Source organism: Macaca mulatta, chromosome 20, assembly GCF_049350105.2.
Source record: "Macaca mulatta isolate MMU2019108-1 chromosome 20, T2T-MMU8v2.0, whole genome shotgun sequence".
Taxonomy (NCBI): domain Eukaryota; kingdom Metazoa; phylum Chordata; class Mammalia; order Primates; family Cercopithecidae; genus Macaca; species Macaca mulatta.
In genome coordinates, this window is record NC_133425.1 from 9,791,055 (window position 1) to 9,810,617 (window position 19,563).

The 19,563-nt window shown below is 48.8% G+C and overlaps 1 protein-coding gene across 2 annotated transcripts in view; it reads right to left on the reverse strand.

Annotated features, from left to right (window-relative positions):
* Positions 1–19,563, reverse strand: part of TMEM114 (transmembrane protein 114) — a 51,783-nt gene that overhangs the window by 11,944 nt on the left and 20,276 nt on the right. The window contains 1 exon segment of one of the 2 annotated variants that reach the window (NM_001194176.2): positions 17,826–18,082. The exons of the other annotated variant lie outside the window; for it this stretch is intronic. Coding sequence (NP_001181105.1) covers positions 17,850–18,082 — 233 coding nt within the window. The 3' untranslated portion in view covers positions 17,826–17,849. 2 annotated transcript variants of the gene reach the window in all.

A 19,563-nucleotide genomic window follows, 5' to 3' on the forward strand; every position in this document is an offset into this window, starting at 1 on the left:
GGGTGGATCACTTGAGGTCAGGAGTTCGAGACCAGCCTGACCAACATGGCAAAACCCCATCTCACTAAAAATACAAAAATTAGCCCGAAGTGGTGGTTGGTATCTGTAGTCCCAGCTACTAGGGAGGCTGAGGCAGGAGAATCACTTGAACCCAGAGGCAGAGGTTGCAGTGAGCCATGATCGAGCCACTTCACTCAAGCCTGGGCAACAAGAGCAACACTCCGTCTCAAAAAAAAAAAAAAAAAGAATGCATGATCTCAAAGTGAGATTTGTGTGAACTGAGAAAAATAAGAAAGTTCATATGCATTCTGTTTAAAGTTCAACCTTTTATTCCAAGATATATTTTCCTTCGTGTGTGTGTGTGTACGTGTATGAGAGACAGTTGTAACAGGAAACGGTAGTGACTGTCTTTTTGTATGTGGGGTTCTGTGTCTGTGTGCTCAGGTGGTGGCTGAATTGATGGACTTACTTGCCGTGATGAAAAGTATGTAACAGAACTTTTACCTGTATTAGTCAGGGTTCTCTAGAGGGCAGAACTAATAGAATAGATGAATACATAAAAGGGAATTTATTCAGGAGAATCAGCTTACATGATCACAAGGTGAAGTCCCACCACAGTCTGTCTGCAAGCTGAGGAGTAAGGAAGCCAGTAGTGGCTCAGTTCGAGTCCCAAAACCTCAAAACCAGTGAAGCCAACAGTGCAGCCTTCAGTCTGTGGCCAAAGGCCCAAGAGCCCCTGGCAAACCACTGGTGTAAGCCCAAGAGTCCAAAAGCTAAAGAACTTGGAATCTGATGTTCCAGGGCAGGAAGCATCCAGCACGGGAGAAAGATGAAGGCCAGAAGACTCAGCGAGTCAGCTTCTTCCACCGTCTTCTGCCTGCTTTTTCTAACCTTGCTGGCAGCCAATGGGATGGTGCCTACCCACGTTGTGGGTGGGTCTTCCTCTCCCAGTTCACTGACTCAAATGATAACCTCTTCTGGCAACAGCCAGAAATCCCCAGATACACCCAGAAACGATACTTTGCATCCTTCAAGCCAATCAAGTTGACACTTAATATTAACCATCACAGTGCCCCAGAATTTTGTTCGTGTTCCCTGGAATCTCAAATCTAGTCCCTCCCAGCCGGGCGCGGTGGCTCATGCCTGCAATCCCAGCACTTTGGGAGGCCAAGGCGGGCGGATCACAAGGTCAGGAGTTTGAGAGCAGCCTGACCAACGTGGTGAAACCCCGTCACTACTAAAAATACAAAATTAGCCAGGCATGGTGGTGCATGCCTGTAATCCCAGCTACTCGGGAGGCTGAGGCAGAAGAATCGCTCGAACCCCAGAGGCGGAGGTTGCAGTGAGCCGAGATCACACCATTGCACTCCAGCCTGGGCAACAAGAGCGAAACTTCGTCTGAGAAACAAACAGCAACAACAAAAAACTGGTCCCTCCTAACACTCCAGCTCTTGGGGCTCTGAAGGTCCACCTCCTGCCCACTCCCGTATCCACACATGCTTGTGGCTGCTAGAGCAATTCATCCCCTTCCTCACCCTGTGGTCCTCCCTGAACCCATAGGATAGAACATCCACTGCTCTCCTCCTGAGAGAACCACAGTAGAAGAAGAGCGAGCAAAACATTACTGGGCACAGCTATTCTGCACCTCACCTTGTACTTGATTTGCAGAACTACAAAGATGAATGATACATGGTTCTGACCCTAAAGGAGTTCAAAGTCTAGCAAAGGTGACAGAGGTCTCTTGCCATCCTGTTCGTTCACTCTTTCTTGTTCTACTGAGCTATGGGTCTCCCAGGAAACATGGTCTGGTCTCTAGCACTGGAGGATTTTTTTCTCCAAAGAAAGGATCCCCTAGAATTCTGGTTTTTACCAGAACCAAGAACCAGGAACAAGACTCTGGCCAAAATATTTGGCCAGACTTTGTTAATTTCATGAGGCAGGGGAAATGCAAGTTTCACGCTCCTGGAACGGCTGCAAGCAGGACCCTCTGAAAAGCCTGTTCTTCAAATAAGTTCGTCAGACACCATGTGTTTGAATCCAAGCTCCAGCCCCTAGTAAAGGTGGGACCCTGACTGAGGGAATGGCTTAGCCTACACTGTGTAGCCTTCTCTATACTGTTATACTTAAAAATAATATTTAAGGTAAAAAAACAAAGATGACTATGTCAAGGCCAAATTAGGTGAGCACTGCATAAGAAGAGAATTCCACAAATAAACAGTTGGCCCCAAACTCAACTTCCTGGTGGCCAAAGCAATGACAGAAAGTCTATCAGTGACAACATTCCCAGTATCCTCAGATTTAACCATAGTAAAGATTGACAAGAAACACTGACTTTCTGTCTGTGAGGCAGGACAGAAATTTGTCTTTTCAAAACCTTTCATAGAATAGCACAACTGATGTTATGAGAGCATCTCAAACAACACTCCGAAATAAAATTTAACAGTGTGTTTCTAGGGGTGTTTTATTAAACTTCTCCATTCAAGCTCATGTACCAAATGTAAAACCCATGGTCATAATTGTGCAAAACTGAGAACCACCCAAATGTCCTTCACTAGGTTACTGGATACACAAACTGTACTACATCAGAACCATGGAATACTACGCAGCAATGAAAACGAACAAATGCAACAACGTGGTTGGATCTCAAAGGTATCCAGCAAATATGCTGAGTGAAGAAAAGCCAGTCTCCAAAAATTCTATATTGTATGATTACACTTACATATAACATTCTCAAAATTACAGAGCTCCAGAGGTAGAGGACAGATGAGTAATTGCCAGTGGTCAAGTAAGGGCTACAAGGAGAACCAGGCACAGCGGCTCATACCTGTAATCCCAGCACTTTGGGAGGCTGAAGCAAGAGGATCTCTTGAAGCCAGGAATTTGAGACCAGTCTGGGCAACACAGCAAGACCCCATCTCTGCAAAACAAAACAATTTAAATATTAGCCAGGCATGGTTGTGCGTGCCTGTAGTCCCAGCCACTAGGGAGGCTAAGGTGGGAGCATCACTTGAACCCAGGAGGTTGAGGCTGTAGTGAGCTATGTTCACTCCACTGTACTCCAGCCTGGGCAACAGAGTGAGACTCCATTTGTTTAAAAGAAAAAAAAAGACTACAAAGCGTAGTTACATAGAGCTCCTTTGAGGTGATGGAAAAGTTCTGCTTCATGATTGTGCTGTGCACAAATCTGTACATGGCAGAAATTTGCACAAAACTGTACACACACACACACACACACACACAAAGATAAGATCTGTAGTTTAGCAGTATTGCAATGTGGATTTCCTAGCTTTGACATTGTACTGCAATTATGTAGGATGTCACCACTGGGGAAAGATAAGTGAAGGGTTCAAGGGACTCTATATACTATTTTTGCCACTTCCTGCGAGCCTATAGTTATTTCAAAATAAATGGAAAAAAAAAAAAAAAAGACAATGGTTGTGCTGCTCTAAGGTCCTACCCGCTCCTGAATTCTCTAACTCAGGGACCCTGGCCTTCCGCCCTGAAGGTGAAACCTTGCTGTTTCTACACAAACCCCTCCCCTCCCCTCCCAGCAGCCCTTGATTCTCCGGCTTAACAGCTCCCAGGGCCTGCCGAGCTGTGATTCTGAAGTCGTCTTTGATCACTCACTTTAGGTCTCTTACCACTTAAGCTGCCTGTATTTAAACTCTCCCCGAGTGATCTCCATCCTTTTATCCAGGTCCTTTGATGGCTTGACTCTGGTCACTTGCTAATCCAGCCGAGGTTCTTGCTTCCTGCCAGGTTTTTCTTCCGACTTCTCATCCTCCCCTTTGTTGCTCACCCTTTGCTTGGCGAAGAGGCCAGGATGGAGAGGGCAGGAGAGCACAGGAGTGCTGACCGCAGCCGTTTCATTTCTCTGGTCTGAGAAACTCTCAGCTGGCCCTGGGGCATCAGCTCAGTGCCCCTGCTTTCCAGACCAAGATCAAGACCTGTGATTCAACAGGCATTATTTCATATCACTTTGAAATTGAGGTTCTGGAAAATCTGGCCATGGGAGGTCCCTGTGGGTGTCTGTGGCTGGAGAACTCTTTCAGGAGAATGAAAATAGCTGTAGAGTCTAAAGAATCAGGAGATGGAGATTCAAGCACTTAAACCTTTTTTTTTGTTTGTTTTTTGTTTTTGTTTTTGTTTTTTTTTGAGACGGAGTCTTGCTGTATCACCCAGGCTGGAGTGCAGTGGCACTATCTGGGCTCACTGCAATCTCAGCTTTTCAAGTTCATTATCCTCCCACCTTAGCCTCCCAAGTAGCTGGAATTACGGGCCCACACCACTATGGCTGCTAATTTTTTTTTTTTTTTTTTTTTTTGAGATAGCGTCTGTCTGTCACCCAGGCTGGAGTGCAGTGGTGCGATCTCAGCTCACTGCAACCTCTGCCTCCCAGGTTCAAGCGATTCTCATGCCTCAGCCTCCTGAATAGCTGGGATTACAGGCATGCGCCACCACACCCAGTTAATTTTTGTGTTTTTTGTAGAGACAGGGTTTCACCATGTTGCCCAGGCTGGTCTTGAACTCCTGAGCTCAAGTGATCCGCCCACCTTGGCCTCCCTAAGACTGCTTCACTGTAATACTTTCTTTCTCCAGAACAATAAGAGATGCATTTGAAAGGGCTTCCGTTCTTTTTCCCCTTTATTGACTACCTGAGCCCTGCAAACAGATGAGGTCATGTGATTTAGGGGGAAAAATGGGTAGGGGTGAACAGAGTGGCTCAAGCCTGCAATTCCAGCCCTTTGGGAGGCCGAGGCAGGAACATCGCTTGAGACCAGGCGTTCAAGACTGCAGTGATCTATGATTGCACCAAACTCTGTCTCTAATAATAATAATAATAAAAACGAGGCACCATTGCTGACCAGCGAGAGGGTCTCCTTCTTGGCCTCTCATAGCCCCTTCATAACGCTTGTCTCCGTTTGGAATCATACATGTGGCACTTGATTGATCCTCCACCCCCAACCATGCTTTCTGTGGGGTGGGCTCTGCTTCTCTTTTGCTCCCCACCCACAGTGTCTGCTGGTACATACTAAGTCTTCCATAAATATTTGCTGAATGTAAGAATGATGGAGTTAATTTAAGCCCAAGGAGTGAGGCCAGGTTCAAAAGGCCTGGAAATGAGTCAAATAAGAATCAGAAGAGCAGCTGACACTGGCTTAGCACTCACAGACGAGAAGTCTTGTTCTATGCACTTTGCCTGCTGTAACTTATGCAACAACCCTGAGGGTAGGCACTGATGTTAGTGCTGTCCTAAGGATGAGGAAGTTGAGGGACGAGGAGCTTAAGCTGCTTGTCCTTGGTACCACAGCTGGGTATTCGAGTGCCCATAGAGCCTGTGCCTGGAGCCCCCATGCTCTGCAGACCCCCAGAAGTAAACGTGGAAATGTGGTCTCATAGATGGCTGGAAGTCAGAAGGTGAGGCAGCCTTCAGTACCAGAACCTGCCCACTCGTGGGGTTTCCCTCCCCTCTCCTCCCAGGTCTCTCCTTCTTAGCAACCTTTGTGGTCTCCTCCGGTTTTGCCCATGTGAGTTGGTGTTTATCATGCACATTTCCTGAGCTCTTCTCTCTTCGCATGTCACACTGACTCTCTGAGCGCCTCATACATCCCGAAGGTTTGCACTACTGATGCAGGGCAGGTTCTTGGCTTAGCCCAGGAAGGAATTCAAGAGCAAGCCCGTGGTACAAGAAAACAGCTGCACTGAGGATGCAGCAGGCTTGCAGCTCCATGACTGCTCCTACAAGAGCAGGGACACCTCACAGGCAGTGTGGTGAGAGGAGCAGCTCAGGGCAGTTTTGCAGTCTTTATACCCACTTTTAATGATAAGCTAATTAAGGAGCAGCCTTTCAGAATCAGCTAGAAAATGAGCAGTAACTTCCGGGTGGGGGAGGGGGTGTTGCCATGGCAAGGGGCAGTAACTTGCAGGTGTTGTCATGGCAATGGTAAACTGTCGTGGTGCTGGTGGATGTGTCTTTTGATGCCTCTTCCCCGCTTCCACCAGTCTTCAATCTGGTCTGGGGTCCAGTTGCACCTGCTCCCTATCTCACCATTGTTTCCACGTCAATGACTCCCCATGCCTCTGACCAGGTAATTCTCAACCAGGACAATTGTGTCCTCCAGGCACACGTGGCAACATCTGGAGATGTTTTTGGTCGTCATAATTGCAAAGAGGGGGTGCAGTGGGCATCTACTGGCTGGAATCCAGGGATTCTGCCAAGCTGCCTACAATGCAGAAGGCAGCTCCCAAGAACAAAGAATATCTGGCCTCAAATGTCACTAGTACCAAAGTTGGGAAAGTCTGGTTGACCTAACCCTAAGAAGTATCTCCAACTGCCTCTTGGACGTGTCCCTCTTGGATGTCCCTACTGTGTCTCAAGCGCTTTCTTCCAGAATGAATTTACTATCTACTCCCCTCCTTCAACACTACCTGTCGACATGCCTCCTGGCATTTTCCAGCCCTGTGAATCATAATACCATCCACACTCATATTTCATCTGGGAACCCGGTCTCTTCTTCCTGCATCTATCACTCACCCGTCCATCAATTCTACCTTGTAAATGCCAAGTCTGAATTCTTCTCTCCTTCTCGTCAGCTCTGCCCACATTCTGTCATCTACACAAGTATCAGCCTCTCTGCCAGCCTTTGTCCCTGCAGTTATACCAGCCCCCGCTGCTCCAGCCCATCACTCAACTTCTAGACAGAGATCCTTCTAGGGCACAAAAGTATCGCCTCCTCCACAGAACTCCCCACTGGGTTTCCTTTTGGGTTGAAAAGGGGTGAAGACATTCATGCTTTTCATTCTTTGCTGATGAAAATACTCTAGAACTAGACGGTGGTGATGGTTGCATGACATGGTGCGTGTACTAAATGCTACTGAGTTGTGTGCACTTTATCTTTTGTTGTTGTTGTTTTGAGATGGAGTTTCGCTCTTCTTGCTCAGGCTGGAGGGCAATGGCATGATCTTGGCTCACTGCAACCTCCGCCTCCCGGATTCAAGCGATTCTCCTGCCCCAGATTCCTAAATAGCTGGGATTACAGGTGCCTGCCACCATACCCAGCTAATTTTTTTAGTAGAGATGGGGTTTCACCATGTTGGCCAGGCTGGTCTTGAACTCCTGAGCTCAGGTGATCTGCCCACCTCAGCCTCCCACAGTGCTGAGATTATAGGCGTGAGCCACCACGCCTGACCCCTGTGCACTTTAAAATGATTGAAATGTAAATTGTATGTCATGTGTATTTTATAACAATTTTTTAAACCCTCCACATTGATCTCAATGCTCCTCCCTGTGGCCTTCCATAATGTGGCCCCTGCTGACCCCTCCAGCCTCTGTTCTTGCTAAGGATGCAAATAAATAGTTGGATTTTGCTGGGGAGCAGAGGAAAATCTGAGGTGTCTGAGATCCCATGGTAGAAACAATGAGTCCGTGAGGCTTCAGAAAACAGGCTACACTCGGAGAGGGTAGCGGATTGTACTGTGTAAAGGCGGCTCTAGCAGCTCTCCAATCCCCCGCACCCTTGTTAGAATATGACCTTGCTACTCCTCCCAGGGAGGTTGAGTAGGAGGTTGTTCCCTCCTTGTGAATCAGAACACGCTGTGACTGTGGCAGAAAGGATGCTATATGACTTCTGAGGCTAGGTCACAAAAGGTAACGCAACTTCCACCTTGCCCATGAGAGCACTAGCCCTGGGCCCAGGAACTGCCATATAAGCCTCCCAACAGCCCTGATACTACCATATTGTCAAGAAGCCCAGTCCAGCCCATGTGGAGAGCCATATGGAAAGGCCCTGAGATGATGTAAAGAGAGAAGCGCTCAGCCTGCCCCTAGCTGCTCCACTGCCTGCTGTTCCAGCTCCAGCCACTGCATGAGAGAAGCCAAACCACAATCGCCCAGCTGAGTCCTTCCGCAATTCCCAACTCTCAAAGACCACAAGTAATATACAAGGGTCACTGGTTTTAGCCACTACATCTTGGGTGATTTGTTAGGCAGCTACAAAGAAATATGTGTGGCCCTTAACAGCACAGGTGTTGGTCAGCAGTTTGGTCCCTTTTCCAGAACCAATTTACCCAGGGCTTATTTCCTGCCTCTGAGCCTCAATTTCCTCATTTTGGGAAAGATAATAACAGCACCTACCTCACAGATATCGTGGGAAAACTGAAGAAGATAAAGCACCGTCATCACTTGGTAATATGAGCCGTTATTAACACTTTGATCTTTAAAATAATCTGGTGATATCGTGACTTTAGTGACTTCTTAGAGCTGCCCTAACAAACCATCACAAATTAGGTGGCTTAAAACAAGAGCAATGTATTCTCTCACAATTCTGAAGGTCCAGAGTTCAAAATCAGCCCAGGCTGAGGCAGGTGGATCACCTGAGGTCAGGAGTTCAAGACCAGCCTGACCAACATGGTGAAACCCCATCTCTACTAAAACTACAGAAATTAGCCGGATGTGTGGTGCATGCCTGTAATCCCAGCTACTGGGGAGGCTGAGGCAGGAGAATCACTTGAACCTGAGAAGCAGAGGTTGCAGTGAGCATACGCCACTTCACTCCAGCCTGGGCAACAGAGTGAGACTCTGTCTCAAAAAGAAAAAGAAAAAACAACAAAGTTCAAAATCAAGATGTCAGGCGGGCCATGCACCCTCTGAGGACTCCAGTGGAGGATCCTTCCTTGCCGATTCCAGCTCCTGGTGGCTCCAGGTGCTCCTTGGCTTGTGGCAGCATCACTCCAACCCCTGCCTCTGCCTTCACGTGACCTTCTCTCTGTGCATCTCTCCACCCTCACCTGGTCTTCTTAAAAAGACACCAGCCATTGGATTTAGGGCCCACCCCAATCCAATATAACTTCATCTTAACTATAGTAATTATACCTGTAAAGACCCCTTTTCCTAAGTAAGGTCACATTTACAGGTACTGAAGTTACAATTTCAACATGATGTTTTGGGGGCATATGCTGGAACCCACAACAGTCCCCTCTTTAGGTAGTCAACTACAACACCCACCCTGAGCATGTCACCCTGCCTCTCAGGGTCCCATTGACAAAAGGTGGAAGATCAGATGCTAATATGATTACACCCAGTTCTTTTTTTTTCTTTTTTGAGATGGAGTTTACTCTGTCACCCAGGCTAGAGTGCAATGGCGTGATCTTGGCTCACTGCAACCTCTGCCTCCCGGGTTCAAGTGATTCTCCTGCCTTAACCTCCCGAGTAGCTGGGACTACAGGCACGTGCCACCATGCCCAGCTAATTTTTTTTGTATTTTTAGTAGAGACAGGGTTTCACCGTGTTAGCCAGGATGGGCTTGATCTCCTGACCTCGCCTCAGCCTCCCAAAGTGCCGGGATTACAGGCATGAGCCACGGCGCCTGGCCTCTTTTTTTATTTTGAGATGGAGCTCACTCTGTCACCCAGGCTGGAGTGCAGTGGTGCGATCTCGGCTCACTGTAACTTCCGCTTCCCAGGTTCAAGTGATTTTCCTGCCTCAGCCTCCCCGGTAGCTGGAACTACAGGCATGCGCCACCATGCCCAGATGATTTTTGTATTTTTAGTAGAGACAGGGTTTCACCGCGTTGGCCAGGCTGGTCCCCAACTCCTGACCTCAAGTGATCCGCCCACCTCAGCCTCCCAAAACTCTGAGATTACAGGCGTGAGCCACCAAATCCGGCCTTAATTCCACCCAGTTCTGATACTAGCTGCTTCCATCACACACATCAGGACCAACGTCCCAGGTGTGGAGAAAAACCAATGGCTACTTCAAGCATTACAAGTGAATCCTCGACCTGCTGCTACTTCCAAGCAAGGACCCAGCAATCCAGTGGGTGCAGGAGGGAGCAAACTCCACCAAGGAACAAAGGTGGAAGGGGATGGGGGAGTCAGCTTTTTCAATGCATGAATATTTTATCAGTCATCAAAGCGTTGTTGCTCTTGTGGGGCTCTGAGTACTCTGTTAAAAGAAGCATTTCATTGAGGAAATAGAAATGAATATGGGACAGACGCAGATGTTCTAACAGAAGCCCCATGCCACCGTCGCAAGGAGAAGGTGCCTGAGCCCTGCAGTTGCGATGCTGCTGACTTCGTGCTGCTCATGATGGAGGAGCTGCGTGTGCGTGAAGCCCAGGTTTCCATGACACAGAAGCTGCAGCACCAGGACAAGGACTGAGTTCCCTGTGGGGCTCTTTAGACCCTAAGGGTGGGAAGTTGGGAGCCTGGGGTGGCTGAATGGGAGGCAGAAGTGGGCGGCTTAGCTGGGCACTCAGAAGACCTGGCTTGGAGTCTCCGTTCTGCAAACTTCTGGCTAACGATCTTGTTGTGGTTATTATTGTTGTTTGAGACAGGATTTCACTCTATTACCCAGGCTGGAGTGCAGTGGTGCCATCACAGCTCACTGCAGCCTCGACTTCCTAGGCTCAGTTCCCCCACCTCAGCCTCCTGAGTAGCTGGGACTACAGGTGCATACCACCAAACACAGGTGTTTTGTGGTTTTTTTTTTTTTTTTTTTTTTTTGTAGAGATGGGGTCTTGCTATGTTGCTTAGGCTGGTCTCAAACTCCTGGGCTCAAGCGATCCTCCTGTCCTGGCCTTCCAAATTGTTGGGACTACAGGTGTGAGCCACCATGCCCGACCTGGCCAATGATCTTGGATGCATCCTTGACCTCCCTGAGTTTCTGTTGGCTTGTCCATCAATGGGAGCAAGGGTGGGCATCCTCTCCTTGGAGGACAGTGGCAAGGGTCACACGAGCCTTGGAACTTGCCCTGGAAACTCTAAAGTGCTCTGCCATGTTAACAAAGGTTTGCAAGCCAGGGTGGCCCATCCTCAGCGACTAGGGGCTGGGCACAGAGGAGGCACTTCCTGCAGGCTCCAAAAGGCAGGTTGTCTATTCTCAAGGGAGAAAGGGAGGGAGGCAGCCCGAGATGTGAAAGGGAGATTCTGAGGCCGGAGTTCGAGTCTCATCCCGGGTTCTCTCACTGTCAGCCTCTACCAGAGCAAGTCTTCTCCTTCGGTGAACCTCAGGTTCCTGTCTGCCAGTCAGGGCATGAGAACATGCTTGGCAAGTTTTCAGGGGGCCCTCACTATGTCTGGGATCCCCCATCAGTCCCAACATTCACCTGCAGGAGAAGGCACCAAAGTCAGCATTGGGGACTGAGGCTGGGTGTATTAGTCTGTTCTCACACTGCTGGTAAAGACGTACCTGAGACTGGGTAAATTATTAAGAAAAAGAGGTTGAATGGACTCACAGTCCTACATGGCTGGGAAGGCGTCACGATCATGGCAGAAGTTGAAAGGCACGTCTTATGTCGCCACAGGCGAGAGAGAGAATGAGAGCCAAGCAAACAGGGAAACTCTTAAAAAACCGTCAGGTTTTATGAGACTTACTCGCTACCACAAGAACAGTATGGGGGAAACTGCCCCCATGATTCGATTATCTCCCACAGGGTCCCTCCCACGACATGTGGGAATTCTGGGAGCTACAATTCAGCATGAGATTTGGGTGGGGACACAGTCAAACCATATCACTGGGTTTACACTCTGCCCCTGTCTGTCCAGCCCTAGGGAGATTTCCCTTCCCTTACCTACAGCACAGGCTTGGGCAACACTTATTGAGCTAATTAATCAAGGCAAAATTAGGAGGAAGAGTTGCTGGTCTCTCAAAAGACTAGACAGCACATTATATTCATTGTACAACACACTCTTCCCTGCTACCTTCTCCCTATCTGCTTTATAGAACTTCTTACCAGGAAGTATACCCCACATTCCACCAGCCATGTTTACTGTGTGTCATACCCGTGCACTCATACACACACATGCACAGGCCCTGGAATGTCAGCTTCAAAAGGCAGGTTTTGAGTCACTTTTGTTCACTGTTAAATCCTTGGTGTTTCAAACAGCACTGGTACATCAGGCATCAAATAAGTCACTGTTGAATGAATGAGTCAATGAACATATGAATGAATGAATAACTGTATGAACAAGTGAGTGAGCAAGTGATGAGTGAGGGAGTGAATGAGTGACTGAATAAATGAATGAGTGAATAAATGAATTAGTAATGAGTGAGTGAGTGAATGAATGAGGAAGGAATTAGTGAGGGAATGAATGAATGAGTGAGGGAATGAGTGAGTGAATACTGAACGAGTGAAAGAGTAAATGAGTGAATGAATGAGTGAGGGAATGAGTGAATGAATGAGTGAATGAGTGAGTAAATGAGTGAGTGAGGGAAGGAGGGAATGAGTGAGTGAATGAGTGAGTGAGGGAGGGAGGGAATGAGTGAGTAAATGAGTGAGGGAGGGAGGGAATGAGTGAATGAGTAAATGAGTAAGTGACTGAATGAGTGAATGAATAAGGGAATGAATGAGTGAGTGAATGAGTGAGTGAAGGAGTGAATGAGTGAGGGAGGGAGGGAATGAGTGAGTGAATGAGGGAGGGAATGAGTAAATGAGTGAGTGAGTGAATGAGTGAGTAAATAAGTGAGGGAGGGAGGGAGGGAATGAGTGAATAAGTGAGTGAGTGAATGAATGAGTGAGGGAATGAGTGAGTGAGTGAATGAATGAGTGAGTGAGGGATGAATTAGTGAAGGAGTGAATGAGTGAGTGAGGGAATGAGTGAGTGAGGGAATGGGTGAGTGAATGAGTGAGGGAGTGAATGAGTGAATGAGTGAGGGAGTGAATGAGTGAGGGAGTGAATGAGTGAGGGAGTGAATGAGTGAGGGAGTGAATGAGTGAGGGAGTGAATGAGTGAGTAAGGGAGAGAATTAGTGAGGGAATGACTGAGTGAGTGAGTGAGGGAGTGAGGGAGAGAATGAGTGAATGAATGAGTGAGGGAGTGAATGAGTGAGGGAGTGAGGGAGTGAATGAGTGAGGGAGGGAGGGAATGAGTCAGGGAATGAGTGAGTGAATGAGGGAGGGAATGAGTAAATGAGTGAGTGAGTGAATGAGTAAATGAGTGAGTGAGGGAGGGAGGGAGGGAGGGAGGGAATAAGTGAATGAGTGAATGAGTAAATGAGTGAGTGAGTGAATGAATGAATAAGGGAATGAATGAGTGAATGAGTGAGGGAGTGAATGAGTGAGTGAGGGAGTGAATGAGTGAGTGAGGGAGTGAATGAGTAAATGAATGACTGAGTGAATAAGTAAGTGAATGAGTGAGTGAGCAAATGGATAATGATAGATGGGTGGATGGATGCACGGTTGGAGGACTGAATGGATTAATGGGAAAATGTATGAATAAACGAACGAATAAGTGAGTGAATGAATGAAGCATGGGACAGGTATAAGCGAGTGAACTTATGAATGAACAAAGACTGAATGTGTGCATGAATATATAAATAAGTGAAGAAATGAGTGAGTAAATGAATGGACGGGTAGATGACGAGTGAATAAATGAGTGAGTGAATAAATGAATGGATCTTCAGTGCCAGATAGAGCACCCCCTCTGAGAGAAAGAGAGCGGCCAGTTGTTTGCCAGGGGTTCCAGCCAGGTCTGGACCTGAGGGGAGAAATCCGGGCTGAGCCTCCCCAGCAAAGGGACAGGCACCCTAGCCCCTCTTCCTCCTCCTTTTTACCTTCTCATGAATATAAATCCCCTCCTCTAACCCCGTGGTTAGTCCAGCACACCTGGATCCGACCACATCTCCACCTGCTCCGAGTTCTTTCTCCTCTCATCTGGCCCTGGGAGGCCCCTCCCTGGACTTCCTGCATCCACTCCCACCCCTGCAGGCCGGTCCATTCACACAACAGACTTAAGGGTCTTACAGCAATGGTTCTCACCTCCCCTGCACAGCAGAATCACCTGGAGAACTTTGTGAACATAACAGTGCCCAGGTCTGCCCTCGAGTGTCTGATTGCATTTGGCTCCATTAGGGCCCAAGTGTTAGCAACTGGTTGTTTTTTTTAAATAAGACCCCCACGTGATGCTAATATAAAGCCAGGTTTGAGAACCACTGTCTCAAAGGCACATCGCTCTCAAGATAGAGTCCAAGTGGAACAGAAAAATAGAAGAAGAGAGGACAAGACAGGATGGAGCAGAACAGATCAGAACAAAATGGATCAGAATAGAACAGAATCAATCCAAATGGATTAGAATAGAGCAGGACAGATCAAAACAGAATGGATCGAGCTGGGCACGGTGGCTCACATCTGTAATCCCAGCACTTTGGGAGGCCGAGGTAGGTGGATCATGAGCTCAGGAGATTGAGACCATCCTGGCTAACATGGTGAAACCCCGTCTCTACTAAAAATAGAAAAAATTAGCCAGGCGTGGTGCATGGTGGTGCGCACCTGTAGTCCCAGCTGCTCGGAGGGCTGAGGCAGGAGAATCACTTGAACCTGGGAGGTGGAGGTTGCAGTGAGCCGAGATTGCGCCACTGCACCCCAGCCTGGGTGACAGAGCTAGACTCAGTGTCAAAAAAAAAAAAAAAAAGGATCAGAATAGAACAGAACAGATCAGAATGGATCAGGATAGAACAGAACAGAACAGAACAGCATCCCAACCCCACTTAATCATCAGCGCCTCCTTACCACAGGCCATGGGCACCGCCCACTGCCTTCTCCCTTCCTGCCTCTACCTTCACCTCCTGTTTCTTTCCCTCAAACACAGAAGCTTCCTCCCACCTCAGGGCCTCTGCGTGTGCTGTCACCTGCCTGGTCTACAGTTTCACTAACTGCAGGTAGGTTATTCATGCGGGTCTCAGTACAATGCCACCTCCTCCAAGAGGCCCTTTCTAATTGTCCTCCCTGCAGTTGCATTTCTCCCAGACACCTTTCATCCCATCACCCTGTTTTTTCTGTTTTGTTTTGTTTTTTGTTGTTTTTTGTTTTTTGTTTTTTTTGAGACAGAGTCTTGCTCTGTTGCCCAGGCTGGAGTGAGTGCAGTGGTGCAATCTTGGCTCACTGTAACCTCCGCTTCCTGGGTTCAAGTGATTCTCCCGCCTCAGCCTCCCGAGTAGCTGGGATTACAGGCGCGTGCTACCACACCCGGCAATTTATTTTTTATTTTTTATTTTTTTTATTTTTAGTAGAGACGGGGTTTCACCATGTTGGCCAGGCTAGTTTCGAACTCCTGACCTCAGGTGACCTGCCTGCCTTGGCCTCCCAAAGTGCTGGGATCACAGGTGTGAGCCATGGCACCCAGCCTCATCGCCCTGTTTTGTTTTCTTCATAACACTAATCACTGTCTGAATCTCTCAGATAGATTATTGGTTCATATGTTTATCGTCTGTTCCCATGTGAGCTAGGAAGGGTGGAGATCTTCTTGGCCACCCCCATTCATGTGTCGCCAGGCCCTGGAACAGTCTCTGACACATAGTAGGTATCTGGCAGGCATTTATGGAATGCATGAATGGATGGGGGAATGAATGAGATTCTTTGACGTTGTCAGATCCTGGAGTGCACATGTTTTGGTTTGTTATTGTTCATTGTTGCTCGCTTAGCAGAGTGTCTCAGCATGTCCCGAGGTGGACATGTGGGACCAGATGTCCTGAGCATCGTAGGACATTGAGAAGCATCCCTGGCCTCTTCCCACTGGAGATGCCAGTAATACTACTCCCCACACGCACTAAGAACAACCAAAACTGTCTCCAAACATTGCCAAATGTCAGGTGGGGGAGAGAATCGCCCCAGCTGAGGACCCTGGCGCTGCAGTATTTAATCCAGCACCTGGGCGCTAGGACTGCTGAACACGTGTTTTTTGAATTTGGGAATCAAATCTTGCCTCTGGAGCAGTTCCATAATATGACCAGCAGATGGAAGCAGAGACCGCCCTTTCTGTAGCATGGTTGCCCTCACTGCAAAAAGTTTCTCAGCCTAGCAACTGATTTTCCAATAGCGCTTATTTAGCCCCATGGGGCCATGTGAGCAAGCCACTCATTTGCGCCTTTCCAGATGAGACAAGGATGTCGAAGCAACGTCCTGAACCCAGGAGCAGACAGCCAGTAAAGAAGTGCAGGCATTGGTGGGACTCCAGGGAGGACCATCTTGGGATCAGGCAGTTCTGAATTTTACTCCCAGTTGCATCCCTTTCTCTCCTTAACCCCTTAGTCCAGCTATGTTAACCTGCTGGTGCCTCAGTTTCCTCATCTGTACCCTGCTTTGCTTATCTCCTAGTCCTCATCCCGGGCTACATATTTCATATACCTCTCTCTCCTCAACCATGTGGCACCCCAGACAGCAAGGGCTGGGTCTGGAGGAGTCACTGCCCCCTAGTTGCTGGTGTGTACCGGCCTTCCTTTGGGTGTTTGTTGAATGACTGACTGACCGACTGGCACTGAGAAAAGCACAGGTGCATAGAAAGTACTCAGTGGGTGTCAGCTATGATGATGACAATGCTGATGTCATGGTGATGATGATGTCATGATGAAGATGATGTCATATTGTTGATAATGGTGTTGTCATATTTTAATCCACATCAGTATTCCCCAAACCGTCAGCACCTCCCAGAGTTTCCCAAGCCAAAGGCTCCCTGGACCCTTCCCTACATCTCATGACTTGGAATCTTACAGGAACAGAATCTCAGCCATGGTTTTGGGTTAGAATAGCCTGGAGAGCTCTTAAAAAACACTGATGGCTGGACACCATCCCTAGAGAATATCAGATCAAGGATGTAGCCAGAGCAGCAGGATTTTGGGAATCACCCAGGTGATTCTAAGAGCAGCAAGGTGACAACCCTTCTCTGTCACTTAACAAACACCCCACCTCAGCATTTATGCAAAGTGTGGCTCTGGGCCAGAAGCCTCAGTGTCGCCTGGAAGCTAGTTAGAAATGTGAGTTCCTGCTGGGCGCAGTGGCTCACGCCTGTAATCCCAACAGTTTGGGAGGCTGAGGTGGGCGGATCACAAGGTCAGAAAAATCGAGACCATCCTGGCTAACACGGTGAAACCCCGTCTCTACTAAAAATACAAAAAATTAGCCGGACGTGGTGGCAGGCGCCTGTAGTCCCAGCTACTCCAGGAGGCTGAGGCAGGAGAATGGCATGAACCCGGGAGGCGGAGCTTGCAGTGAGCCGAGATTGTGCCGCTGCACTCCAGCCTGGGTTACAGAGCAAGACTCCATCTCAAAAAAAAAAAAAGAAAGAAAGAAAGAAATGTGAGTTCCTGGGCTTCACCCAGTCCTCCTGGCTCAGACACCCTGGGGGTGGCATCAGCCCGTGAGTACCAACAAGCCCATAGAGTCTCGGGCACGCTAAATGGGAGCAGCACTGCCCCAGAGGACCTGGAGGTGGCGCCCATTCCCAGGGGCAGAACACCAGGATGAAAGGAGGATTGGATTTTTCTGGGGAAGGACGGAAAAGGTATGATTAGTCTTGAAGAGCGCTCTATCAATTGGCCAGCCTCTTGGGAGTCTTGCAGCTTCATATTGCAGACCTAACCCGACCCTGCAGAAAGCCAATGTCATGCCAGAGTTATTTTAGAGCAAAAGGAACTCCAGGCCAAAGGTCCCCAGAGAGAGCTCAATGCACTACAGGGCCCAGGAGGTAGGGCACCCTCTCCCTTTCTCAGGTCCACCAAGGAGCTGATCCAAGGGACATGGGTGAGAAGGAAATGAAGTCGGAGGGGGCGCAAGGACTTTGCAATCTGTAAAACTCTGTGTGTGATTAAAGCATCGTTTTTATTTCTTGTAAAGAGGTTTGGCACTCCCTCAGGCTCCTCCAGGCCACACGGACACACACGGACACACACGGACATGAGCACACAGGCACTAGGATAACAGCCAGGCCCCGAGCTTAGTCCATGGGGACTTGTGGGGGACGGGGGGGTGTCTGGCCTCCCCAAGTGGCCTTTGAGGAAAAGGAGGCCGCAGCCCATGAAGCTCCATGAAGCTCCGGGACCAAACCCCTTCCTCCCCTTCATGACCCAGCGCCCAGGCTCATATGGCCTGGTCCTGCCTCCGTCTCAGGCTGAGCTCACGGGCTGCTGCCAGGAAGGCCCCCCCAGTGAGCAGCTCCGCGATGAAGCTGATCCAACCCAGGGCCAGGGACCAGCCGAAGTGGATGTCCACCTGGTCCAGGAGGGCCTTCTCCTCCAGGAGACACAGCGCCTCCCGGAAGGCGGCAGCTGAATATGCTATGTAGACGCTGATCCCAGCGAGGGTCACCATGGCTGCAGGGAGGGCAAAGGGAGAGCAGATCAACCCCCACCCCGCCCCAGCACTCCCCTCCTCCTCCTCGCCCTGCCCAGCCACGCTGCCCGATGTCCAGCGTCCTCGTTCCTTCCTGCCGCAGGACCTTTGCGCCTGCTGGTCTCCCCACTAGATGCACTCACCCCTGCTTCTCTGCCTGTCACGGACAACTCCTACCCTTCCCGCACATCGCAGCTCAGGCTTCAATTCCTGGACTTGCCTGAGCAGTGATTCCACAGCACATACAGCTGCCCATCACTGCCCAGGTCACAATTGCAACTTTGCATTCGTTTGTGTCTTTTTTTTTTTTTTTTTTTTTTTTTTTTTTTTTGAGACAGACTCTTGCTCTGTCGCCCAGTGCGGTGGTGCAGTGGTGCAATCTCAGCTTGCTGCGCTGCAACCTCCGCCTCACAGGTTCAAGCTATTCTCCTGTCTCAGCCTCCTGAGTAGCTGGGACTACAGGTGCTGCCACCACGCCTGGCTAATTTTTGTATTTTCAGTAGGGACAGGGTTTCATGATATTGGCCAGGCTGGTCTCAAACTCCTGACCTCAAGTGATCTGCCTGTCTCAGCCTCCCAAAGTGCTGGGATTGCAGTAGTGTTTGTGTAATTATTTAACTAACATCTGTCTCCCATGAGTTTCCAGAGGGCAGACATGCTCGTGTTGGTTTTGCTCATTTTCAATTCCCCAGCACCTAGAATGGTGCCTGGCCCATGGTGGTTTTCCACAGATATTAGATTTGAGCCACATGGTCCAGTACAATAGCTACTGGCCAGTTACACATGGCTATTTAAATTAAATTAATTTAAATAAAGTTAACAGCTCAGTCCCCCATCAGCACTCGCTGCCCTGGCCTGGTTTGCAGCTCCCGATGCTCGGCATGGACTAGGGAACTTCTCCACCATCACAGAAACTTCTACCAGGCAGTGCTGGTTTTGAGAATTTGTCATTGGGTGAACTATGAATGCTAGTATTAATAATAATAGTGAGTGGTTAGAGGAAATGAGAGCTTTGCAATATTTTCACCTCTAGACATCCCTTCTGCTTTTTTCCCTCTGTGGATTCCAAGGGTGCATGTCATCACTGCTTTTTTTTCTTTTTTTAAGGAACATTTCAAATACACAGGGATACAGGGAGCCTTAAGGCAGCCAGCCATGTGCCAGGTCCCACTTATTTTTTTTTTTTTTTTTTGAGATGGAGTCTCGCTGTCACCCAGGCTGGAGTGCAGTGGCATGATCTCGGCTCACTGCAAACTCCATCTCCCAGGTTGACACCATTATCCTGCCTCAGCCTCCCGAGTAGCTGGGACTACAGGCACCCACTACCATACCCAGCTAATTTTTTATATTTTTAGTAGAGACGGGGTTTCACCGTGTTAGCCAGGATGGTTTCGATCTCCTGACCTCATGATCCACCCACCTCGGCCACCCAAAGTGCTGGGATTACAGGCGTGAGCCACCG